General features: G+C 38.2%; 1 protein-coding gene and 1 pseudogene across 1 annotated transcript in view; both read left to right on the top strand.

The window, feature by feature from the left end:
* The window catches only part of LOC102748111 (lysosomal-trafficking regulator), a 153245-nt gene that overhangs the window by 62302 nt on the left and 63012 nt on the right, over nt 1-27931 (top strand). The window contains exons 18-30 of the mRNA XM_081823169.1: nt 1308-1481; nt 2588-2737; nt 2987-3124; nt 7023-7221; nt 9465-9596; nt 12049-12679; nt 13329-13506; nt 15595-15764; nt 17229-17459; nt 19338-19504; nt 20130-20282; nt 25953-26144; nt 27554-27876. Coding sequence (XP_081679295.1) covers nt 1308-1481; nt 2588-2737; nt 2987-3124; nt 7023-7221; nt 9465-9596; nt 12049-12679; nt 13329-13506; nt 15595-15764; nt 17229-17459; nt 19338-19504; nt 20130-20282; nt 25953-26144; nt 27554-27876 — 2838 coding nt within the window. The remainder of the gene's footprint in view (nt 1-1307; nt 1482-2587; nt 2738-2986; nt 3125-7022; nt 7222-9464; nt 9597-12048; nt 12680-13328; nt 13507-15594; nt 15765-17228; nt 17460-19337; nt 19505-20129; nt 20283-25952; nt 26145-27553; nt 27877-27931) is intronic.
* On the top strand, nt 3445-3573 carry LOC115936556 (U4 spliceosomal RNA; annotated as a pseudogene).

The raw sequence follows: 27931 nt of genomic DNA, 5'->3' as shown, positions 1-27931 counted from the left end.
TAACTTCTGCAGCATTCCCCAATTTTCATTGTCTCCCTAACTGGCTTGCTTTCCTCGATGGAACCACCACCTTTGATTGATTTTGCAATAAGGGGCACATCAGTGTCTGTTATTATCATTACTGTTCTTATAAATATTTTGTAAACATTGACTCAGGATACTCTATGCTGTTTTTTTCTTTTCTTCTTCCTTTTTCAAAATTTTTTTTGCATCCAATATCTAGTTGATTTTCCCATAATATTTTAAAATTAAAAGCTTTTTAACTCCTCATCAACATTTCATGACTGACTTTTATAGCTTTGTATAATAAAAAATGTATATCTTTGGTTTTCCCTCTTTCATCAAGTTACTGAACATAATGTTGTTATGATTACTGTTACACAGTGACTAGATCCTAGAGAAAATGGTTGATCTTTTGTTTTACCCACATTTAGGATCTTGCCAATAAGACTTCTAATGTATGTTGTCACACTTAAAACTTAGGAACTTTCTTCACTATTTTTCCCCCTCCCCTACAAAATTAAATTTAGGCTTCTTAAAAACCTTGCATGTATAGGCTGCCTGTTGAACTGAATGTCTACCATCCAGCCAAATAGGCAACTTGCAGCCTCCTAACTGTACCAGGAACTTTTGGCTTTAGGCCTTTACCCCTCTCCTGTCTCTCGCACCCGGCCATCTGCTGTTCCTACTTTCTAGGATTTTGCCATCTTTCCAGGCCATCTTCTCTCCATTTAGCCTTCTCTAACCCAAGCAGAATAGAGTCGGAAATAGTTTCTGCGCCCTTGTAACACTCAGATCTCATTCTTGTTTGCCTTTAGTCATGATAATGAGGTGTGTGTTTCATCTATAGTAGTTGTCAGAAAGCATTGGTTTAATTGCAGTACAAGGCAAATCTGTGGTTTACATAGATCTTGTCTTTTGACTAGATAGTAGGCCCCACTGGGGGCAAGCATCATGCCTTTTACTTCTTTGTTTTCTTCCACAGCATGTAATACAGAGCCTTTTTGTTCATGGACTAATAAAAAACCTGAGGCATTTTGCTGACATTTCAGATCACTAATAAAATGCTACTGACTTACACAGTTGTAAATGTTATTTTAGTTCATTGATAGTATATTTAAGAGACTAAAGATCATGGGATTTATGTCTTTCATTTTTGTTTATTTATAATGCTTGAATAATGAAGTGTGAGCAAAAAAAATAGCTTTCAAATAAAACTGATGGATTGATGTTATGTATTAGTAGATAATCATACATGTTAAATTTTTCTCTCAGTAAATTAAAATAAATATATATATATTTTTTAGGTTGTGGAACTCAGTAGCTGTGAAGAAACGCAAGCATTAGCACTGAGAGTTATACTCTCATTAACTAAATATAACCAACAGAGAATACATGAATTAGAAAATTGTAATGGACTTTCCATGATTCATCAGGTGTTGATTAAACAAAAATGCATTGTTGGCTTTCATGTTTTGAAGGTATGTCCTCATAAAATTTATTCTTACAGTTTCATATGCAATGATACTTCTCCATTAGTCTTCCAACAATAGAATTTTGTGTTTCAGTTACTTCTGAAGAAAACGAAGGAAACTCAACAGTGTATATTTAATCAAACTAAGATACTCTTCTGATTTTCTTCATCATTTACATAATTACATTTTTGTCTTGTTTAAAGCATTTTAGAAGAGTAAGAGAAAAAAAGTAACTCATAGAATTTTAGATCTGGATGAACTGGAGCTATCTCTTAAGCCTGGCCCCTCATTCTGTAGGTTGATGAAATTAAGACCCACAGAGACAATTGTTGTTTGCCTCAGCTCCCAGTTATGGAAGAGAACCCAGAGTTAGTTTTTTAAAGCTGTATTAGTTTTTATTTTGATCCAGCTATCATCATATACTTAAACACCTTTCTAGCTAAAAGCATTTGGTAACGTGAAACTATTTCTCTCTGAGGGTACTAGTAGTAAGGCAAGAGACTATCTCTTCACCTGCACCCTCAACCCCCCACTCCTTAAAATATCAAGATCCACATTTATGGCATGAATCCTTAGTACTTTTTGGAAAAGGGTTTGTTTTTCTTTTTTAAAGATTTTATTTATTTCAGAGAAAGAGAGAGAGAGAGAGAAAGAACACAAGCAGGGGGGAGGGGTAGAGGGAGAAGCAGGTTCCCCACTGAGTAGGGAGCCTGATGCAGGACTCGATCCCAGGGTCCTGGGATCATGACCTGAGCCGAAGGCAGACGTTCAACCGACTGAGCCACCCGGGCACCCTTGGAAAGTTTTTAAAGCCTAACAGATTCATTGAATTTAAAAAATAATAGAAAAACAAATAAAAATAAAAAATAAAAATAGAATGTTTATTTTACCTGTGTTTGAAACTGAATAATCATTTACAAATATTTGAAAGTTTGTATTTTTCTAATTTGAATTGAAACAAATTAAGGATACTATGTGAAATGTTGAATTATTCACTAGTTTTCCTTTGAATTTAATGTTATGACTGCTAAGATTGAAAGCTTAATGTTTCTGTTGAATTTTTGGATTAATTATCTATTAATGCATCTTGTATTAATGCTAATTTTCCATAGACCCTTCTTGAAGGTTGCTGTGGTGAAGATATTATTCATGTCAATGAGAATGGAGAGCTTAAGTTGGATGTAGAGTCTAATGCTATAATCCAAGATGTTAAACTGCTAGAGGAGCTATTGCTTGACTGGAAGATATGGAATAAAGCCAAGGCATGTGCTTTTATTGATTTTATTTCTTTTAAGATTTATTTATTTATTTGAGAGAGAGAGAGTGCTCACGCGCACGCACGTGTGAATGGAATAATAGTGTGGAGTAAACTTTAAGATTTGCTTTTTCAGATAAATTTAATCTTTGACCCTGAATATACACACAGTGATAGACTAATATATGTCTTCTAAAAAGGATGTAGTATGTTTTTCAATAACCATGTGCTGATTGGTATGTGTTTATTTTCTCAGCAAGGAGCTTGGGAAATGCTGCTGGCAGCTCTAGAAGTCCTCATCAGAGCGGATCACCACCAGCAGGTCTTTAATATTAAGCAGTTACTGAAAGCCCAAGTGGTCCATCACTTTCTACTAACTTGTCAGGTTTTGCAGGTACTTTTCACATAACTTTACATTGGGAGATATTTTCCACAATTACTTGTTTAGTAACTCAGTACTGTGAACTCACATTTTTGTGGGACTTTCAATGGAAGGAATTTTTTTTTTTTTCTCTTCTCCATCTTCCCTATTCTCCTGGATTCTTTCTACGCAACCCCTGCCTCCTACAGCTTGACCTTCGCACTTCCATCATGCCTCACTCAATTACAAAAGAACAACAACTACTGTATTTCTGCGATGTCTCTATGTTGGAATAGAATAATAATTTTGTAATCTCTTGAATATCAACAATAGGAAAATTTTAACTTGTTGTAAGCTTTGCATAGTGGCAGAATGGTGGCCAGTGAGGTTTAATCTGAGGCATGATTATTGCTAACTGAAACTTATCCCACATTCCTTAAATAATAAGTGCAAGTATGTTTTGTTTTAATAAGTATGGATTTGCCGAAGATCTATTATATGTACCAGAAGTAGCATATTGAAAATATATCCAAAATATTATATATGAAAAAGTGGCACACTCACTCGCCTCTCCAGTAGTGTCTGTGCTATGGCCTGGCTTCTAGTTAAATCTTTTGCTCTGCCTTCATAGATGTCCTTAAATTTATCACTTTGGTCAGTGTACGAGAATATTTTTCAGGTCGTTTGTTTTTTTTAGTGAGACATCTAGTAGCACTTTATCAGGTTGGATAAGTTCAGATGTTCCCTGAGAGCAGTAATATTTCTGTTTTTAATGCCTTCGTTTGATGGCACCAGTGGCTTCCCATTGCACTTGGGATAAAATCCAGACTCTGTGACAATATCTAAAGAGAGCCTATATGCTCTGGTGACCACACCAGCCTCACCTCATGCCACTGCAGCCCCCTGGCTTTTTTTCTCTTCCTTAAACAAGTGAGTCTTTCCCCCTCTCAGGGCACATGATATTTTTTCTGACTGAGAAGTTGTTGATCCTTTTCTTTCCATCTGGCCTGCTTCTCCTCATATCTCCACTTTAAATTTACTTCCTGAGAGAAGCCCTCCCTTCCCTATCCATCTAGAGTAACCCTTGCCCTTCCCCCGACTCACTCCATGCATCTGCATTTGTTAGTGTCATGTCGTCATTTCTGAAATTCTGGTTTATTTCCCTCTGTAAACCTGCTGAGGACAAGGATAATGTTTTTTTCTTTTTCTTTTTGATTATTTTTTTAATTTAAATTCAGTTAATTAACATATAATATACTATTAGCTTCAGAGGTAGAGTTCAGTGATTCATCAGTCTTCTTTAACACCCAGTGTCCCATTACATCATGTGCCCTCCTTAATGTCCATCACCCAGTTACCCCATCTCCCCTCCAGTAGATAATGTTTTTTTCTTGATCACACTGTAACTCCAGTACCTGGCACATACAGGCACCCAATATATATTTGTTGAATGAATGAATTCTAAAAAAACAAAAACAAAAACATTTTATTGCCTTTCTTTGGCCCTGTGGTAAATTAGACTGCTGTCTTCAGGAATACAATACAGTATGCTCAGAGGCTCACTGCTTGCTTGCTGAATAGTTTATGTAACATTTATACAGCAATTTTTCTCTAAATCAGTTTTCTTTGTATATCCACTTTGAAACTTGCTGACTAATTTCAAAGAGTTCACAAGACAGTGTGAAGTTCTTATTCAGTCTTTCCATGTCAGAAAAGTAACACTTGTAAACTAGGATATATATATATATATATATTCTCATTTCCATATATTTATAAAAATGCTAGAAAAATCGAGGTACCAATTCCTTTTCCTGAAAAGTATATTTCTTCATCCTTCTTCATTCAAAGAGCCCATTATCAAAATAACAGTTAGTTATTAAGAATTGTTTTATGTTAGGTATTGTGGGAGGTATATAAAGAAATGAACTTAATTATTGTCTTTATGGTATCTCAGAGTATTTAAGAAAGATTGATAAATTGGTAGTATATTGGATGTGGGGCCATTTCATTAGTTCATGAGTACAGTGTAAAGAACCTGAACTCAGGTGATAAAAGCAGGAGTGTAAAAGTAGGGAGCAAATATGAAGGAGATTGTAAAGGGAATTAATAGGGCTTGGTTCTGTCTAAATAGGAGCTATAGGAGAAATGAAATATATGATGCAAAATTTCCACCTGGGAGACTAGAAGGATTATAGCATCATGAAAGAAGGAATTGTACACGCAAGTTTTGTAGCTTATCCATTCTGCATCTGAGATTACAGTGGGGCGTTCAGTGGCCGTGACCAGTGGACACTTAGATGTGCAAGATTGGAACTGGGGACACGGCTGAGAGGGACAGATGGGGGACTGTCTGCACTGAAGCCACGGGGACAGATAAACACTACAAGATAAACAGTGTAGTGAAAGGATCGTAGAGGGCTGTGGCTTGCACCTCCGGAAATACCCATTTTCAGGTATGAAACAGGAAAAAGAAACTGTTGAAAGATGTAGAAAGAGTAGTCAAAGAGCTAAGGGAAGAACCAGGAAACAGTGAAGTGAAAGCCCAGGGTGGGCAGAGGGGGAAAGAAAAAGGTGATCTCCAGAGCCAAATAATGTGGAAAGTTCAAAGAAAATGTGGACAGGTAAAGGGCCACTGACAGAAATTCTTTAATGACTCGCAAGAATCATTAAGGAATGAAGAAGGCAGGAACCAGGTTTCGGGGATTTTAGGCAGCACGTGTGGTGGATTCATTAGAGATAGTGAAAATAAATAATGATTAAAAGGTCTAGCGGCGAAAGAAGAGAGAAACAGAAAGTTAACAAAAGGTTCCCAAAATTCAAGTTAAGGGAATTTTTTTTTTTTTTTTGAAAAAGAGAGTAGGGGGAGGGTCAGATGGAGAGAAAGAATCTTTTTTTTTTTTTTTGAGAGAGAGAGAGAGAGAGAGATCTGAAACAGGCTCCATGCCCAGCATGGAGCCCCGACGTGGGGCTTGATCTGACCTGAGATCGTGACCTGAGCCAAAGTCAAGAGTGAGACACTTAACTAACTGAGCCACATAGGTACCCCAGGGGATTTTTTTTTTTTTAATGAAGTAGGATACTAGTGGCTATTTGTAAGGGGTCAGTGGAAAGGACAAGACTGAGGAAACATGGCCTGGGATGGACTTGGGAATGAACGGCTGGGGTGGCGACCAGGAACGGGGAAGGCACCAGGGACACGATTCTGAAAAAAGGCAGATGGCTATGGCAGAAGTAACACTGATGTAGCAATTCCACAAGAGTAAATGAAGAAAAGTGGGTGTAGACATGTATCATTTTTCAGATGTATCACATCACATATACAGGGAGAGGGAAGATGAGGAAGTTTAACTCCCTCGGTGTTGATCTAGAAGCCAACTGCTACCTATTGGGGGGTGGAGTTGGAGAGTATAAATAATTTATTTATACCTGTCTTTATGTTTAGTAATTGCTTGGCATTCTCCCAGGTCTCCTTACATGGGGCTTCCTATATGTGAGGTGCTCTTCCAAGAGTCTGTCATTTAATCCTTATGACAACCCTATGAAGTAACATGATCATTCCCATATTATAGATAAACTGAGGCATGGAGATATTAAATATGCCCCCAAATCACCCAGCTAGTGAGTGGGGAAGCCAGAATGCACAGCTAGGTGGTTTGGCTTCTGAGCCAGGCTTGTGTGTGCCACAATATAACTTTGCCTTGTTAATTAAAATAAATGGGCTAGAAGTAAGTTGCCATTGGTTTTAATGAATTTTTATTGGCAAGATTGCTTGAATTGAGAAGTAGCAACTCAGTTTAATGGTAAATATGGTCAGACTAGGGTAGTAAACCAACACAATTCTGTCTTAAATGGAATCTGTTGCTTAAATGAAAAATGTTAGTTAAGTTGACAATTCTCTTTAAATCTAAAGAGAGTTTTTTTATTTTTTCAGGAACACAAAGAGGGGCAGCTTACTTCCATGCCCCGCGAGGTTTGTAGATCATTTGTGAAAATTATAGCAGAAGTCCTTGGATCTCCTCCAGATTTGGAATTATTGACAGTTATCTTCAATTTCCTTTTAGCCGTTCACCCTCCTACTAATACTTATGTTTGTCACAACCCCACAAACTTCTACTTTTCTTTGCACATAGGTAGGTATAATCATTTTTGTTAGATTTTGGCTATCTCAGTTTTCAGTATTTTTCTTCCCACTCGATCCACATTTGTTTGATATTCATGGACTGGCTTCTCTGTGCTGGAAACTGCCCTAATCACACACGGGGATTGGGACAGGGCAAAGGGCTGTAGAATGGGCCAGACACGGTCTCTGCCTTCAGAGAGCTTCACTGCCAGGAGGAGAGAGGGGACAAACACTCTAATAACTATAGTAAGAAACAATATCTGCTAAGTACCTAATAGATCCAAAAGAAGGACTGATTAGATTTTAGAGGAGTGAGGGTCTCATCAGACAGCTGTGGAGAAAGAAGATTTAATAGATTCTATATCTGACATGGGCGTTGAAGAATTTAGGTAGAATTTGAGAGGTTTCCAGGTAAAGAGAATGACTTAAAGGGAGAAAAAAAATAGAGAAAATAAAGAATAATGAATTTTACCCAAGTATAGGGATCTACAAAGGATCAGTGAGAAACAATACCGTAAATATAGTTTGGGACCGTCACTTATTTATTTTCCCCCCTAAGATCATATTAAATGGGTCCTTGAATGTGAGGCCAGAGAATTTGAACTTATATTCTATTTAGGGGTCACTGAAGGGTTTTGTTTTGTTGTTTTGTTTGTTTTGAGCAAAGAAATATGATGGAATTACATTACTGCAATAAAATTCAGGAAAGAGAAACTACCCACATAGAAGTAAGTTGAAGCTCTGAGACTAGATGAGACCACTGAAGAAAAGTATAGAGAGAGAGTGAAGGAAAAAGGAAGCAAAGGATAGAACTAAAGAAAGAGTAATTAGTATAAGAGAAAGATGGAATAACTAGGGTTTTAAAAGAACCAGGAAAATGTAATGTGGTAAGAAAGCAAGCAAGAATGTACCTATGAGAAAACTAGATAGTAAATTTAGAGAGGAAAACTGGTTGTAAAACAGGCATTTAGGAATGTAATAAATGAATAAAATGATTCAACAGCAGTAAAAATCCAAATGAAAACAGACAGCATGACTTTGTGTTTGGTTCAGCACACATTTAGTGAATAAAGTACTGTCAAGATTCTGGAAACAGGGTAGTTGCAAAGATGAGTAAAATGTGGTCCACTCCTATACGAAGCTTACAGCCTAGTTGAGGGGAAAGAGACATAAACAGGTAATGACATCATGTGGAAAGCACAGTGATAGAAATATTTTGTTTTCTGGAAGCATAGAGCCCGGTGAGGAGGGGTTTCCTGGAGGAGGTGATGCCCGCTTAAAGGCTGGGGAGGAGTTGAAGGGAAGGGGCTTCCAAACAAAGCAAACAGCTTGATTGGGAGCTGTGAGAAATAGGTGTATGGAACTGTCCTGGCAGAAAGAAGGCTGGAAGGGGTCTGGAGGCAGATCACGGAGATTCTCGTAGACAAGAAGTTTGGACTTTATCCATAGTGTTAAGGAGGCAACAGAGAGCTACTGGAAGGTTCTTAGCAGGGGTTGACATTTGATAGAATTCTGAAAGCTATGAGGATTTGAGGGTGACCAGATGTCCATCGCAGATACCGTTTAGAAGTCTGTGACAGGCCTCCAGGTGAGAGATAAGAAGCGCCCACATTATAGCACTGTGCTTGGGACAAGAGGAGTTCAAGAAGCAGAATCAAGTCAGCAGAACCTGGAAACCAACTTCACATGGATAAAGGAAAGGTAGTGGTCAAGGGTGAATCCTGATTTCTATTTAGGAAATGGGTGCTTCTGCCAAATGAACCAGAGAACAAAACAGAAGGACTGAATTTAGGGCAGAAAAAGGATTCAGATTTAGATTTGTAGCATTTATGGTGCATTTAAGAAATCGAGCCATTGAATTTACAAGTCTGAAGCTCAGAAAGGACGATTAAGCTGAAGTTTGGAGTCATATTGGACATTGAAGGAGTTATATAAAAATACAGGACAGAGTCCTTTCCTCAAAGAGTGAAGTGAACAGTTAGCTGTTCAAATACAGAAATAAATGTAAGTATAGTTGCAATTCAAAGAAAATAAAAGTTAACGTGGCAAGTAACAGTAAAAAAAAATCTACATCTGAGAAATAATAGCGTGTACTTGCATAGCAAATGTGCGTTAGTATAAAACATGCCATATTTTTTCACTTTGAACGTCTTTTCATAAAAATTTATATTTAATGATTTGCTTTTGAAATTATATTTTCGTTTTATCCTTTTAAAAAAATTTTACTGTCTCAAGATTTTTTTTTGATTCTAGATGGCAAGATCTTTCAGGAGAAAGTCCAGTCAATCATATACCTGAGACATTCCAGCAGTGGAGGAAAATCTGTTCCTAGCCCTGGATTTATGGTAATAAGTCCATCTGGTTTTACTGCTTCACCGCCTGAAGGTAAACATAAACAATAATGAAAGTGTAACCCTTCCTGATATAGTTCTGAATATTAGCAGATAAATAAATTGTACATGTTTTCACAGTATGATATACGTGATATTCAGATCAAATAAATGGAAGGTTAAAACAAAATTACAGAATATATTTAAGGAATGCATTTCATTACTTTCTGGGATCAGCAGCTCACACTCAATATAACAAGAGATACTCCAGAGAATTAGGGAACAGAAGAGGTGCATGCTGTCTTGCTCTGGAATTCTCTGTCCCCTTTTATCACAGTGATTTGTCTTTCATTAAGTTTCTGATTTATTTTCCCATTTTCTTCAAAATCTTTGTTTGGCTTGCTCTCTCCTTTCTACCTAAACGTCATTCTAGACAATGACCATTCTGTACTCCAGCTTCTTATTCTTGGACTCTGAGGACCTTTCCTTCTACTTTATCTACCAGTATACATGGACTTCATCATCATCAAGAAGACTTCCCAGCTCTGAAACTCCAGTATCCCACTCTCTGATAACAACCTCCTATCTTTCTGGTTTCTTTATCACCATCCCATATTCCCTTCTGCCTGTTTTCCCCATCCAGCTTAGATCCCATTAGCCAGTTATTTTCTTGACACTGCCTTCAGCTTCCTTGTCCCCTTGCCTTTTGGCGTTCTTGACCTAAGAAACCCCAACCTTGCCTCAGTATAACTATCCTCATGCTGCTGAAAGCTGCTGAAGAGAATTCCTGTCTTTACAAGGGTCTCCAACTGTAGCTGGCCTTTTAATGCTGCCCTGTCATTCTTCAGTATGTTCAAAATCAATTCCCTTTTCTATTTCCATAACAATCTTTAAGCTTACAGTACTTTTCTGTCTTCCTAACTTAACAACTACCTCATCTCTACTTTTTATAGAGAAACAATAGGAACATGTCTCCTAGTTGTGAACTGGCTGTGCTTCTTTTCCTTTCCTGACAGCTGCTGTCTTCCAGAGAAGAGGGATGTGTTTTAATTGGTTTTATTTGGAATTTTATAGGAAATGTCTATCCTTAACATCCTTGTACATCACTGCAAACATTTTCAAATACAATCATTCCCCCCTTTTTTCCAGGTCTTTTGAACAGAATCTTTCAGCAGCCTTAGCCCTCCAGCCAAAATGCAGAAATAACTAGGAAAAACTTCTGAGCTACGGAGCTATTATTGCCAAAAAGCCTGTGCTCTAAAACAGTTCATCCAGTACCTATTTACTATCCAGAACATCAGTGTTCTCAAGTTTTAGCAGGCAAAAGAAAGCACCTGGAGAGCTTGTTAAAACACAGATCTTTGGGCCCCTCCCTCATATATTCCGATTCAGTAGGTCCAGGGTGGTGCCTGAGAATGTGCATTTGTAACAATCACACAGGTAATGTTTGCTGATCTCCATGCTGCTGGCGCACAAATCACACCTTGAACAGCGTTCACTTTATCCCGTGCACTTAGAATGACGGTGATTTCTCCTTATGTAAGGAGTATTAAAAGCAGCAAACGGACAGCTGTAATAGGAAGTCAAAAAACTATTGCTTCTCACTAATAGCATCAAGAAGTAACTACAGAAATGGACGAGAGACAGAACAGTCTAGGGCCATTTAGTCTAGTAATTATAACAAGTATGAGTATTACTACTGTTTATTGAGCACCTATTATATGCTAGACACTATCCTGGGAGCATCACAAATATGATCTCACTTAATCCTTAAAGCAGCCTTGCAAAGTAGATACTCTGAATCCTCCTTTTACATTTACAGAAACTAACACTCAAATAATTAAATGATTAATTAAGGCCGCCTAACTAACAGGACTATCACATAAGGGCGCCTGGGTGGCTCAGTCGATGAAGCATCTGCCTTTGGCTCAGGTCATGATTCCAGGGTCCTGAGATCTGGCCCCGCATTGGGCTCCCTGCTCAGTGGGGAGTCTGCTTCTCCCTCTCCCTCTGCCCTCTCCCTTCCCCCATGCTGGTGCGTGCTCTCTCTCTCTCTCAAATAAATAAAATCTTAAAAAAAAAAAAAAAAAGAACCATCACTTGAATGCAGTTATATCTTGTTGAGAAGCCCACACTTTTCCACTACATCAGACTATATCCTAGTGAGTGCTAACCTGAGGTAAATTTTCACTTAATTCACTTAATTCCACTATAGTAGAGCCATTAATCCTAATGACTTTGAATCATTCAGTCAACACTGTATTTTGTTAAGGAGACAGGAAAAGACATACATTTTTGGAAGCTTTTAATAAAAAGTAGTTAAAAGGAAAAATAGTTTGAGCACTTAAGAATTTTAAGCACTAGTTACTAGGAACATTACCCTATGTGGATTCTTTTAACATTGCTAGATAAATGGGTCATTGCTATGGTTGTGACTGATAGTGCAGAAAACAGGTGGTCCCACTTCATAGATTTTTAAAGAGTATTTTTCATTCTTCTCTCACCAGGAAACAATTCCTGCAATATTATCCCACAACGGATGACCACCAACATGCTGCGTTCTAGAAGCCTACCAGCATTTCCTACTGTTTCACCTCAAACGCAACCGCAAAAACTGACTGGAAGTTTGGGTTATAGTATTGACAAGTTACAAAATATTGCAGATAATTATGTTGCTTCCCAAGCAGAGAAACTGAATTCTCTGGTGAGTTCCGAGACCCTGAAAAAAGGTAAAGAGGATGCGTTTGTCAGTAGCTTTGAGTCTGCAAAAGCTGCGTATGAAACGGAAGCTGACCTTTCAGCCCGCGCCTCTGTCAATGGTGTCCCAAAAGGAACACTGGGGTTTCCGGCGGTCAAAGTTGATCATAAAGAATTGGCAGCAGAACCCAGATCAGACGATGACAGTCCTGGGGACGAGTCCTGCCCACGCCGACCTGATTACCTAAAGGGACTGGCCTCATTCCAGCACAGCCACAGCACTAGTGCAAGCCTCGGGCTAGCTTTTCCTTCCCAGAATGGATCCGCAGCCGTTGGACGTTGGCCGAGTCTTGTTGATAGGAACACCACCGATGAGTGGGAGAACTTTGCCTTTTCTCTGGGTTATGAGCCAGACTCCAGCCGAACTGCAAGTACTCACAGGTACTCGCATGGTTTTGCAGGCCCCCCTCTTTGTCTTACTATTCTTGGAAGAATCTCTACCCTTCTAGAAATGTCTTCGTTCTGTCACTTCTCATCTACAACATATAGAATAATAACAAAAGGGTACCTTTCTCTTTATTTGAATGCTAGGTAGTATTGAATTCTATATTTTACCCAAGGCCAAACCATAAATAGTTACTAAAGAAAAAAATGCCTTGTGGTCTATTTAATTCTTACAGTTATTAGAGAAAAACTCTTCGGGGAAGCTATAAGATTTACAGTAGCAAGTAGCAACATCCCGCGAGAGTTTCTGTGGTGATGGGAATGTTTTGCCTGTGCCGAGAAGTACAGTAGACACTGGCCACATATGCCTGTTGAATGCTTGAAAGGTGGCTAATGCCCACCACCCTATTGCACATCATGGCTGTGGAATAGAATGGTGTTTAATAGACTGTGTGCCTAAACTATATTGCTGATGAATAAAGTGAAAAAAAGTGATGGCACATTTGTTAGTCTCAGTTAAACATTTTATGAACCTTTGTTTCACAGATTAAAATTATTACTACTCCTTACAGTGCTTTAAGGTAATCATTATGTACTTGTGTTCCTGATAATTGTGTTAGTAAGACTTTTGGGGTCTCTGTTTTAGTGTAACGGAAGACTGTTTGGTACCTATATGCTGTGGATTATACGAGCTCTTAAGTGGAGTTCTTCTCATCCTGCCCGATGTTATGCTTCAGGATGTGATGGACAAGCTCATTCAGGCAGATACACTGTTAGTCCTCGTTAACCACCCATCACCTGCTATACAACAAGGAGTTATTAAAGTAAGGATAAACTCTAGATGTGTTGTTTTAATTCAGAAAAATAAACATATGTATAGTTTAAAATTTGAATATATGTGCTAAAGTAGACCTAAAACTTTATTTTATTCTAAGGAATAAGGAACCAATATACAGCTGACCCTTGAACAACATGGGTTTGAACTGCATGGGTCCACTTATACATGCAGACTTTTTTTTATAAATATAATAGAGTACTGTAAATATATTTTTTCCTCCTTATGATTTTCTTAATCACACTTTCTTTTCTCAAGCTTACTTTATTATAAGAATACAGTATAGAATATGTAGAACATACAGACTATGTGTTCATCGACTGTTTATATTCTTAGTAAGGCTCCCAGTCAACAAGAGGCTATTAGTAGTTAACGTTGGGGGAGTCAGAAGTCATATGCAGATTTTCAACTGTGGGGGGTCATTCATGGGTCAACTGTAGTTTGTTACTTCTTAGTCTAGTCATTTTTTATATGTATTATCATGCAATTTTAAGCTCTCCTCCATATATCGATTCATACCCATATGTTTTTTAAGTCAACCAACTAAAAGGAACACATAGTTCATTGGAAATCTTGCCTGCAGTGTAGTATCAAATCTTAAACATTTACTTCAAGTTTTAGCTCAGCTGTCACCTTTTCAGAGACCCGATCACCTTTCAGAATAGCTTCCCTCTAGTGTCCGACTCATTTATCCTAGCATCCCAGCTATGTCTTGGAGTTATCTTTTTATTCTATCTGTGTGCTTGTTCTCTCACTCTCCCACACTGACATATCAGCTCCATGAGGATGGGCATCGTGTGTCTAGTGTACACTAGGTACTAAGCGTGGTGTCAAATGAATAAACGTTTGATATGATTGGTTTCCATTAGGAAACAACCCAGTATTGAAATGGTCTTTTAGAGATTCTCATTTTCTTTAGTTTGTCTTAAGTAGGATGTTTTTTAAGCACTTGCAATTCAACCCAGTATTTATTGAGCTTCCATCCCATGTGCAAAACACTGGGCTAGTTGCTGTGTGGGATATAAAGTAGAGTGATTTCCACATTCCAGGTGTTTATAGTCTAGTGAGGGAGAAAGACATCTACCCAACTAAATAAAAAAGACTTCTTGTGATGGGTGCTTCAATGGCAATATCAATAAAGAAGAGTGGGAGCATAGGAAAAGCAATTAATTTTGATGGGGGAACCAGGGAAGGAGTCATGCAAAAGGTACATTTGGTATCATGCTGTAAACTTGGGAAGTTTTTAAGTAGGTCAGTAAATAGATGTGTGTTTGGGGAAGAATCATCTATCAGCACTGTGAGGGAGTGATTGCAGCGGAGGAGAGGTGGAAGTATTCTGTTTAGCAGGCTAGCACAGTAGTCCAGGGCAGAAATGACGAGTTCCTGATCTGGGAAATGGGAAGTCGAAGGACACGCAGATTTCAGAGACATTCGCTGGAATGAAGGGGAGAGAACTTCATAATTACACGTGGGCAATCAGGGCTGGAAAAGCCAAAAGTGAGATTAACTGTGAAATCTAGGAAGGTGGCGCTACTGTGTGCTCTAAGATTGGAACCACGAAAGATTGATTTTGGAAGGAAAATAATTAATTGGGTTTTACACGTGTTGCATTTAAGATGCCAGGGAAGGGTGGAAATTCAGGCCTGCGCTCAGGATAAATAATCTGTCAGGAAGTCTAGAAATGAAGTCTAGGAGATACACATAAACACACACGCACACATATTTACAGGGAGAGGATAGTACAGTGTTGACTATTTTTTTTTCCTTCAGAATAAAGCACAAATATAGTGCTTATACTCGAGTGAGCTACCAGTCTACTAGGTGTCCATGCTTAGCTAAAAAAGTTAGTCTCCCCATAACAAAAGTATTAAGATCGCCAAGATAAAGTCATCATTAGCATTCCAAAGTAGTCAGAAACAAAGATTATTTTTGTTTTGCTATGGAGATTGCATTTTTTTGAGCTTTCTACATTCTATACATATGAAAGTAAATGGTAACTTACAAGTATTTGCCTGATTTCTGTACATCCTATAAAATTTTAATGCATTATGTAAATTGTCTTAATTTTTTTTCTTAGCTATTAGATGCCTATTTTAATAGAGCATCTAAAGAACAAAAAGATAAATTCCTAAAGAACCGTGGCTTTTCCTTGCTAGCCAACCAGTTGTATCTTCACCGGGGAACACAGGAATTGTTAGAATGCTTCATTGAAATGTTCTTTGGTCGACGTATTGGCCTTGATGAAGAGTAAGTGTGTTCTTTCCTCCACCACAATCGGGGATCTTTTGTCTTAAAAATAAAATTTATTAAGCTGACTCTTAATAAAATTATTTGGTCATTTTTAGAAAAAACCCTCTAAAAGTCATTTTCCAGGTAAATCAATTTATTATTTTCCATATGATTTTGTTTCTAACTTCTTCCTTTGTATTTCATTCATTAGTTAGAAACTAGACACAAATTCTTCATCAAAGGAAAGAAGGTGACCAGTTAAGATTTGTCACACAGTGTTAACATGAGAAGGGTAGCTGAAAAGAGGGTGGCTCATCTTTGCCCAGCAGCAGATCACATGAGTGATCCATAGAGAAGCTTCCCACTCCCCTCAGCCTCCAGGTTTTCTGGGAGAAGAGCACATCCATCACCTGGAATTCCTGGTTTGGCCAAAAAGTGAAACTGTTACCACTCTGTGTTAGCGTAGTGAGAAATGTGTGTCTCATCATCATTATTTTTTTTTTTTTAAGATTTTATTTATTTATTTGGGAGAGGGAGAGCACGAGCAGGGAGGAGAGGGAGAAGCAGGCTCCCCACTGAGCAGGGGCCCAGTGTGGGGCTCGATCCCAGGACCCCCAGGATCGTGACCTGAGCCGAAGGCAGACGTTTAACAGACTGAGCCACCCAGGCGCCCCTCTCATCATCACTATTAAGTGTCTTCTGCTTATTAAGTAGACCAATTCAGACCTTGAAGAAGTTACTTATTAATCGCAGTAGTGACAAAAGCACTTTCATTTGCATACAGGTTTTAGCTTTTTCCAAGCAATTCTGTAGTATCTCCTTTGATTCTCACAACAGCCTTGAGAAGAAAGTAGGGCAGGTGTCTCCACACATATTTGACAGATAAGGAAAATAAGGTACAAAACGCTTAAATAATTTCCTTCTATCACAGAGGCATATAGTATTGGGACAAGAACTCATTCCTTTCATTAGACCTCTTTTTACTAGTTCAAGGTCTCTCAAATACTATTATTATTATTATATGTTATGTAATAGTAACAGCATATATTCATACAAATTATATATGTTGTGCGTTATATGTTAATGATTATACTCTTATAATTATAATTTATTGTTAATTACTTTATTAATAATAAATTTATAATATCTTCCTGTGCACTTGTTATATAGACCCCTAAAGCAGGAGTCCTTTGGACACCTAAGGGGCCTATGGACAAATTAAAGCAAGTCAGTTAAAACCATGAAATTGTATACATGTTTCATTGGAATGTTTGTATATTTACCTTGGGACAGACTTCTAACAATACTTTTATTTTACTGGAGGTGGGGTCTATATCTTAAAGGTTGAGATTCCTTGCTCCCCAAATTTATTTTTATAGCTTCAAAATCTAGTTAGCAAAACAACCCATATTGCAATCATTTTTCCTTATTTGGTGGTGAATTGCTTCTAATGTGCTCTTAACTGTGTCTTTTTCATTACAGATTTGACCTGGAAGATGTGAAAAACATGGGAATTTTTCAGAAATGGTCTGTCATTCCTATTCTGGGACTAATAGAGACATCTCTATATGACAACATGCTTTTGCATAGTGCTCTCTTACTTCTTCTCCAGATATTAAATTCTTGTTCCAAGGTAGCAGATATGTTGCTGGATAATGGTCTACTGTATGTGTTATGTAATACAGTAGCAGCCCTGAATGGATTAGAAAAAAAGTAAGTTTTAAATCATTATTTAAAATGGCACCATCTGATAAATACTTTAGAAAGGGAAAACTTTAGTAATAGGTACATTAGAGCATCTGATTTTTCAAAACACTTTTAAAGACTATCTTTCCTATCAAACTGATTAAATTAATTAAATTAAATTGAATTTGGAGGTGAGAATATTTTCCATCATTTTCAACAAGCTTACTTAAAAAGATGTTTACTGGGCGCCTGGGTGGCTCAGTTGGTTAAGCGACTGCCTTCGGCTCAGGTCATGATCCTGGAGTCCCGGGATCGAGTCCCGCATCGGGCTCCCTGCTCGGCGGGGAGTCTGCTTCTCCCTCTGACCCTCCTCCCTCTCATGCTCTCTGTCTCTCATTCTCTCTCTCGCAAATAAATAAAATCTTTAAAAAAAAAAAATGTTTACTAATGATGTACTGTACGGTGACTAACATAACATAATAAAAAAAAGTTGTTTATATGACCTACTTTTAAGTATTTAGAACCCGAAGACAAGTTGAATAAATTTAACTGTCCTCAAATACATTTACCAAGCTTCTATTGTGACCTTATAAAAATTATTATCCCCACGAGGAATAGGAAATTGAGGATTGGAGAGAGAGAGTGACTTGTTAAAGATCACCCAGCTAGTAAATAGCACAGGGCTTGAAACTGAACCTGTCTCACTTCAAACGCCTATGTTTTAAACTTCTAATACTCTCCTTCTTTCTACTACTGTAAATGAATTTCCTGTTTCCAGAAGTATATTGGTAAATGGCTGCCTACCAAATTGATTAACAGCTTTACAAAATGTGTGAGATTATATTTTTACTTGGATTTTGTGCCTTTGGTGTCTGTGTTTATGATGTACAGCATAATATTTTTATTAGCATAGTGTTAAAATATAAATCTCCAGTAGCACCATCCTACTGCACATTAAGCATTAAATATTATCTATATTTTTTAAGAGAAGTCAGAATACATAGTTGACAGTTCTTTAGGCCAGGGAAGTTCTATGAGCAAGAGAGACTCCTTTTACTGAGTTCAGTTCAATTGTTACTGGATACCTATTAAATTTAGGATTTGTGTACTAGGCATGTGAGAAATACAAAGAAATACAAAATATTTTATTTCCTCAAAACACTTAGTCTTGGTTATAATATAACATATCTATTGGGAAGAGTGCTTACAGGCTTCTTCTAAAAGTAGTTTGTTGTTGGTTTGTTTTGTTTGTTTTTAATAAATTGTACTTACTGAATGTGCTTACATGCTACTCTATTAATTGGCCCCAAACAGTTACCATTTCTAACTCTTGCTTGATTTGGAAAAAAATAAATGGAGAGAAGTATTCAGGCTTAATATCATATACTGAGGTAGATTATCAAGGTTCAAAATTGGGGGACAGAAGTAACTAATTCATATTTAACAGGTATTTATAAGTGATTAATATGTGTTCAAGTCTATTATCTCTTTTAGTCCTTAAAATAACTATAATTTGATGTGAGATTCAGAGAAGCTAGGTAATGTATTCAAATTCACCTTGTCTGAGGAGCCTTCTAGAACAGTCCTGTTCATACCCCCTAAATCTTCACCTTCCATGCGGTCTAGGAACCTATGTGTTCCCATGGAATCTTGTGTTAATCTCTATTGTTACCCTTACCAGCACTTACTGTTCATAGTTATCTCTTTACTCGTCTGGTCCTCTGCAAAACAGTCAACTGTTAGACAGGAGTCAAAGCATGTTTTCTTATTCTGTTTCTAGCATGCCGTTCAAATGACCTGCCATAGAGTAAGCATGAGTAAATACTGAATGAATGAGTGAATGCCTTAAGAACGGGAATTTAATCCAGTTCTCTTTGCCTTAAATTGTTTGTTCTTTTTCTTTAGCGTTCCTCTGAATGAGTACAAATTGCTTGCTTGTGATATACAGCAACTTTTCATAGCAGTTACAATTCATGCTTGCAGTTCCTCAGGCTCACAATATTTTAGAGTTATTGAAGACCTCATTGTACTGCTTGGGTATCTTCAAAATAGCAAAAACAAGAGGACACAAAGTAAGATTTAGTTTTTACGGATTTGGGAGGGAATTATATAGTAGCCAAAAATGTTATTTGAACCTAATCTCTTTCTTGTGGAAACTATTGTACTGAAGGTTCATCCTTAATTTTGTGATAATATCTATCAGCTTTAAAAAGTCTTTTTAAGTGGCAAAATTTAAACAAGTGATGCCTTGATATAAATAGTAGCTGGCAATACATTAAGAGAAGCCTCTGATTTTTCTTACCAAATAGAAATTAAAAGGCTTATGTTGAATAAAAATGCCCATTAGTTTTCTTTAATGGCAAATACTAAATAAGTATGAAACAGAAAAATGTGAGAATTTCTGGTAAATTTTGCCTTATATGTTAAAAAGCCTGTTCTTTAAAACAATGATATAAAATGAAATAAATTTGTGAGCTGATATTTTTCCACTGAATTTTTTATAATGACTATTTCAAAATTTGCTTTAAAATTTTTTCTAAAGGCTAGTACTATCAAACCCACGTTGATCAAAATTTTAAAATTTACATCTAATAAAACATATATCAGTTTAGAGGTTGCATGAAAATAAAAATCAACTCAATTTTAAAAATTAACATCCACATGGCTTGAAAACATTCTAGTATCTTCTGTTTTTAGATACGGCTGTTGCACTACAGTTTAGAGTTCTCCAAGCTGCTATGGAATTTATAAGGACCACTGCAAATCATGACTCTGAAAACCTTGCAGATACATTCCAGTTACCCTCTGCTCCCCATCATGCAGTATTTCAGAAGCGGAAGAGCATTGCTGGTGAGTATTGAAATAATATTTTAATGATTATAAATTGAGGGTGGCTTGACTTTCCTATATTCTGATGCATTCACACTTTTAAAATATTTTTTAGTTTCAAAAGTTAAACTATAGGGGCACCTGGGTGGCCCAGGCAGTTAAGCATCCAACTGCTGATTTTGGCTCAGGTCATGATCTCAGGGTCCACATCAGCGGGGAGTCTGCTTGAGATTCTCTCCTCTCCTCTACCCTCCCCTTCCCCTGCTCTCACTCTCTCTCTCTCTAAAATAAATAAATAAATCTTAAAAAAAAAAAGTTAAACTATAAAATTTGAGAAAGGTTTTTTCCCTGAAAAAACATTCTACTGATTTCTTTCAGTGCTCTTCTCATTCAGTCATCTCTTGAGCAACTACTATGTGCCAAGCACAGTTTAAATGTTGAAGATACAGGGATGAAGAAAACACACAGATTCTGCCCTCACGAAGATTACAAAATAGTAGAGAAATGCAGAGAATCGGAGTAGAGACTATTAACAGAGCAACCTGGTTTCCATCAGAAGTCAGAGAGGTCTCTGAGGAAGTACGATTTCAGTGTAGACACAAAGGGTGAGAGGAGCTAGCAAGGTAGAGTCAGAGAAGGAGTGCAATAGGCAGAATGAACGGCTTACGTGAGGCTTCACAACAGGAAACTGCTGAGCTTCAGAGAACAGAAAGTCATTTAGCCAGAGTGGAATACTCTGGAGAGAGTGAGGAGCGCGATGTGGATGAGGCTGTCCAGGGCAGCATGGGCCAGTGCATAGGTAACCACATAGGCCATGTGAAGGAGTTGAGATTTTATCGTGCTGGGAAGTCATGACATAAGCAGATTCCCATTTTGTAAGGACCACTTCGGTTTGTGTGTTGCGAGTGGGTTGGAGGAGAGCAAGGAAGGTAGTGGGGGCTCCAGGTAGGAGGCTGTTGAGCAGTGAAGGGGAAGAAGATGGTGTCTCACATGTGGTTAGAATGCATGCCACCTCAGTGCTTCCTGTGAATTAGTATAGATCACCAAATAAGTGTCCATATTGTTAGACTTCCTTATTTTTCCGACAGAATCTGCTGTGACCTTTATACACATAATCTGGAAAGATGGCCTAAACACCTCCCCCCACACACACAGGATCTACACGTGCACCTGCACAAATACATGTGCATATGTGTGTAAGTATAGTGGATATATATGTGTACACACACACACACGTATCTCCAAACACAGTAGTTGGTAATTTGTTTGAAGTTTAATCACCCTTACTATCATAAGGGCTTTTAAATCCAAATCTATCTTCTACTTGTGTTAAACAACTTTATTTTGTTCAGTGCTATGCCAGATTTTAAAACCATGTGAGAAACTCATCTGTAGAGAAAAGTTATTAAATATACATTTTTTGCAGCATTATGTTTCAATTATGCTAAATATAAGCTACGTAAATAAAACTTCTAAGACATCCACATAACTTTATTGCCCCTGTACAGCCTTCCTTAATATAACATCCGAACACAGTCTCTCCTCTTGACTGGATGTCCCAGTAACTCTCTGGTCTCGGGTAGAATTCTGCCTTTTATCGAGTCTAGAAGTCATGCTCACCTAACCACATACCAGAAGACAACTTTCGAACCACCTTTCCATTGCGGGATTCCTTATATTTATATAGTCAGTGACTGCTTAGGTGGAATTCACCCTCTTTTGATATAGGAAAATATGACTTTGCCAGTGTCACACATCACAGGAGATGTTTCTTTCTTGCTGACATTTCTCGTTCTCATGTCCATTTCTCCTGAGCATTTATACCTAGATCCCTGGTTTAGTTTTCCATCAACTCGTGCCTGGGCTGACACAGTGGTGTTCTTGGTGTCCTCGGTTTGGTCTGTGATTTCCCTAACAAGTCTTTCATCTCTCTTTTGATACCAGCATTTTTATCACCTTTAGCCTCAGAGCCCTGCGTAGCTCCAAGTTCGTTGTTTATTTTTTGTTTGTTTGGGTCCTTTTAAAGTGGATGACAGACCTTTAGTCCTTTCCTTAAACCATTCTTTTTTTTTCTGCCTCCCCTGGCCTCTTCCCCTGGGCTTATTTTTCACAGCATCTAAGTAAATGCCATTGCTGTAAGCCACATGAGGCTTATAGAGTCCTACAAAGTTTGAGCTTGAGAGAAGACCTTAAAAGTTTACCAGACCAGCTCCCACATTTTATAGAAGCACAGAGGCCTGTAATTAGAGACTGCTGGAGCAAGAGCGCCTACGCCCCTCCCTCTGTGTCCTACACCGCAATCACTCATTCCAGCTCTGTCATGTCTTTAGGACACATCTCTCACAGGCCTCTCCCCCCAGTTCTTCCTGGTTTAAATATGGTCCTTTTTTAAATTCTGTCTCTTGGAATCCAGTTTTCAAAGTACCACTTTATATGTTGCTTTGTAATTCCTTCCACATTGTTTTACACATGGGTTTGGGAAAGACTGTGTTTCATTTCTTCATTCTTAGTCAAAAGTATATTGACTGTGTATACTATAGATACAAAAGATACAAAATACTGGCACTCCTCTGCTTCTGAGCAGTATGGTCATAAAAGCCCATTTAAGTCTGTTTGCTCATGATGCTAAAGTTACTAAGAAGGATTTATATTTCCACCATTTCCATTATTTAGATATAATGAGCTGTTCCTTCCAAAATTTAAAGAAGCTGTTCTTATTAGTGATAAATGTTTGGGGGAGATGGTTTCTTCCTAAATAGATCATTTAGCATTGATTGAAAACTGCTGAGACAGTGACACGTCCAACCCCACTGCTCCCCCCATATCCCCCCCCAACCCCCGACACCTCCAGCAGAGCTTGTGGGGACACCCTGCAGCTGCAGCTTCTGTTCCGGCCACACACCACATGCTTTGGTCATCGACAGATCTACTCAGACTGTGAATGCCAGAACACCCATGGCTTGGGCCCAGAGTTTCCTCAGCAGCACTGCCTTCATATCTAGGTTTTAAGTTCTCACACTCTTGGAGGAGTTAGATACTATTTTATTGCCAGATTAATCTTTTGGCAGCCTGACTCTTGCATGCCATTATCCTGCTCAACAGCCCCGATGATTCCAGCTACAGTTAACAAAACTCGGATTCCTTAGCCTCTATATCTTCTTTTGATATAGTAAGAGAGAGGATGTCACTTTGCCTAAATGATATCATACTCTGCCTTCTGTTTGTAAACTGATTTCTATTTCTAATCAATATATTTATAGACATTTTTCCATACAATAAAAATATTTTTTATGTTTAATGAACACATGATAATCTGTTCTATTGATTTGCCATGATCTTGTTTCCTAATCTTTACCAATAAACAAAGACTTTTTTTTACTGGTATAAATAGGATAGCAATGTACATTCTTTTATATGTTTATTTTTCACTTGTCTGATTATCACTATGAAAAACTTTAAACATCCCCTTAATGCAGAAGGTAGAAGTAAGCATTAAGGTATTATTTAAAGTGCTACACATATATATAAACTCTCATAAATAAATATAAATATACATGTTGTGTTATTAATATGATTCACATAAAATGAATTTCCTTTAAATTTCAACCATCATTAACAATACCAACTATTAACAACTTTTGATGCTTTGTATGAGATGGGCATTGTGTTTTACATCCATTATTTATTTTTTTTTATTTTAAAGATTTTGTTTATTTATTTGACACAGAAAGAGAGAGAGTGAGCACAAGCAGGGGGAGGAGCAGGGGCAGAGGGAGAGGGAGAAGCATGCTCCCCTCTGAGCAGGGAGCCTGATGCGGGGCTCGATCCCAGAACCCTGGGATCATGACCTGAGCCAAAGGCAGTGGCTTAACCAACTGAGCCACACAGGTGCCCCTAATTAATTTTTTAAAGGATTTTATTTATTTATTTAGAGAGAGCGTGAGTGGGGGGGGAGGGGCATTGAATCTCAAGAAGACTCCCCACTAAGCATGGGGGGAGCCTGACCCAGGGCCCGATCTCACGACCCTGAGATCACGACCTGAGCCAAAACCCAAAAGTTGGATGCTCAACTGACTTAGCCACCCGGGCACCCCATCCATTATTTTATTTATTATTTAATCCATAGAACAACCCTCTTTATCCATTCATTCAACCAACAAATATCTAATGGCATCAGGCCCATACCAGGTATTGTTTTATCTGCTTTCATGGATCTTATATTTTACTGGACAAAATGGTCAATAACCCTGTAAACAAATACATTTAATATCATGTCAGATAGTGACAAATATCTACCTGTGAGGTGAACTCTGTTTTACTTTCTAATCTATATCTTAATATATGAGGGAATGGAGGCTTAGAAAGAAGTGCCCTTGAGGCCACTCCAGCTGGTGCGGCTTCACAGCACGAGTGCTGAAATACACCCTCCTCCCCCACTTCTTCAAGTACATAGTAGTGAGGACAACATTTCCTTATTCAGTATATTGCTCTGCCTCTGAATTAGGATTATCTGCCAGAGATAATAAATTATCTGCCTGGAAAGCTGCCAGAGATGTAGACATTAGGAAGAATCTGCTTGAACTAAGTAAGAACACATAGACTGACAATATTATTCTTGAATATACCCTGGATATGAATATTTTTTTATTTACTTCGTTTTTGTCTCAAAGGCAACTCCACCTACCACAATGTATTAACGGATAAGAATTACGGATTACCTAAAATACTGCACAGTCTAAAATGCTATTAAAATATTTAAATATCTTACAGGATGAGTTATTAAAACCTATCATAATTTAGTCATGTAAGTAATGTGTATAGAGGCTATCTATGGGAATTGATGTATGTTTTCATGATTTAAAACAAAGGTTCAATTCCAGTGAAGGGTTCCATTATTCCTCACCCACCAAGACGTCATTTTGGTTCCTATGGTCAACTTCCGATGCCCTTCTCCTTCAGCCCATTATGTCAAGACGAATTCTCCCCGTATCCTCCTGGATTGGCTACTTGTGTGGTACCTCTCGGAGCAGGTGCAGTGATGGTGCAGGAATGCCACTCCTAACTGTTCAATCTGAGGAAACATTTTGCAGGAAACACTTTTAGAGGATTGAATTCTAAAGATGTACCAAATCATTCCAATAGCAAATCACTGGAATTATATTCACTTTTCTGATCTCTTCACTTTCACTGGACTGATTTCTACTAATCTCACTTATATATAAATCTCAAAACTACTTTATAAAATTTAACAATGGTAATTATCCAGAAATAGTCATATTCTTACTGAATACACCATGTGCTTTAAAAACCTGTTGATTATTTTGGAATACAGGAAGTGAAACAGTACTTGAAAATATTTTGTCAGAACATTCTGAACTACTTACGTATACCCTTCTAATTCTTCTGAGTTTTTCCGAAGACTCAAATTTTGCCAAGTGATGTCCATCCCACTAAGCTATGTTAGTAGCTTCAACATTTTTATTTGGACTTTGAAATCAGAAGTACTGTTGCACTTCATCAAAGAGGGAGAAACATCACTTTCTCTGAATCATGCTCTTTCCTTTGTATCAATTACCTTGGTATTAATTAAGATTCGTTTCATGGTCTAATAATCAAAAAGCTGCAAGAAAAATAATTTCCTTGATCCCTGTTAACTCTGGTGTTTGATGTTTTTAATTTATATCCTTGAAGGTCCTCGAAAATTTCCCCTTGCTCAGACTGACTCTCTGCTGATGAAAATGCGCTCGGTGGCAAGTGACGAACTGCATGTGATGATGCAGCGGAGAATGAGCCAGGAGAACCCCGTCCAGGCAACCGAGACAGAGCTGGCACAGAGACTGCAGAGGCTCACCATTTTAGCGGTTAACAGGATTATTTATCAAGGTAGGACCAGAGGATAAATCTGTGCTTGCTCAGATATGGGATTAAAAGGAAAATGATTTAAGAGGAAACTGATTAGTTCTCAAAATTTTAAACAGCATTAATTTTTCATTCCTAACATCCACACTATTAAAAGAATTTCTTATTTGGAACTAAGAGGTCTTGAATAAAAATCCACTTTTTAATGTGTTATATGCTGACCTGGAGTGACCATTGAGTTTAAAACAGTACAGCAGCCCCAATATATATTTTTTTAAATTTTCTTTGAGATAACTGTAGATTCACATGCAGTTGTTAAGAAATACTGCAGAGAGATCCCCTATGCCTTTTATCCCATTTCCCCCAGAGGGTTGTGCTAAATTAAAGTCGAGGGTCATGAGCAGGATACAGACATAGATATATTCAAGAAACTGAGCATTTCATCACACAGGAGACCCTTATGTTGCCTTTTTTTTTTTTTTGGAAGATTTATTTACTTATTAGAGAGAGAGCGGGGGGTGGGGGAGAGGAGCAGAGGGAGAGAAAATTTCAAGCAGACTCCCTGCTGAGCGTGGAGCCCAATGCAGGGCTCGATCTCACAACCCTGAGATAACAACCTGAGCTGAAACCAAGAGTCGGATGCTTAACTGGCTGCACCAACCAGGCGCCTCTGTGTGTTGCCTTTTTTTTTTTTTAAAGATTTTATTTATTTATTTGAGAGAGAGAGAATGAGAGACAGAGAGCACGAGAGGGAAGAGGGCAGAGGGAGAAGCAGACCCCCTGCTGAGCAGGGAGCCCGATGCGGGACTCGATCCCGGGACTCCAGGATCATGACCTAAGCCGAAGGCAGTCGCTTAATCAACTGAGCCACCCAGGCACCCTGTGTTGCCTTTTTAATAGCCACACCCACTCTCCTCCCCCTCTGCCCCTTCCTTTGTCCCTGGCAACCTCTAATCTGTTCTCCATTTCTTTATTTTCATCATTTCGAGAATTCTATATAAATGGAATCGTACAGTAGGTGGCCTTTTAGGGTTGGCTCTTTTCCCTCACTGTAATTCTCGGAGAGTCATCCTGGTTTTTGTGTGTATCAGTAGTTTGTTGCTTTTTTGTTTTTGCTGAGTAGTTTCCCACAGTATGGATGCACCATAGTTTGTTTAGTCATTCACCTGTTGAAAGACCATTTGGGTTGTTGTCCAGCTTTCAGTTACTACAATTAAAGCCAGCTGCTGGAAACATTTATGTGTAAGTTTTTGTGTGAAAATAAGGCTTCGTTCTTCTGGAATAAGGGTAGTTGTGTGCTTTGTTCTTGTTAAGAAGCTGTCAGACTTCTTCCACACGATCACGCTGAGCTAGTACCCGGGCTTGGAATCGGGCCGCAACCTCAGCCGCGCCTGCCGCCTTTCACCGCCTCTGGACGATGGACCCCCGCAAAGTGAGCGAGCTTCGGGCCTTCGTGAAAATGTGTAAGCAGGATCCGAGCGTTCTGCACACCGAGGAAATGCGCTTCCTGCGGGAGTGGGTGGAGAGCATGGGGGGTAAAACACCACCTGCCACTCATAAAACTAAATCAGAAGACAATATCAAGGAAGAAAAAACAGATAGTAAGAAGGCGGAGGAAAACATAAAGACAGACGAACCATCAAGTGAGGAAAGTGATCTAGAAATTGACAATGAAGGTGTGATTGAACCAGATACTGATGCCCCTCAAGAAATGGGAGATGAAAATGTAGAGATAACCGAGGAAATGATGGATCAGGCAAATGATAAAAAAGTGGCTGCCATTGATGCCCTAAATGATGGTGAACTACAGA

The sequence above is a fragment of the Leptonychotes weddellii genome, chromosome 6 (genome assembly GCF_054177405.1).
Source record: "Leptonychotes weddellii isolate Sample4059 chromosome 6, ASM5417740v2, whole genome shotgun sequence".
NCBI classification, from domain to species: Eukaryota; Metazoa; Chordata; class Mammalia; order Carnivora; family Phocidae; genus Leptonychotes; species Leptonychotes weddellii.
Note: the sequence above shows the minus strand (reverse complement) of the source record. Positions and strands in the feature narration are given on the sequence as shown.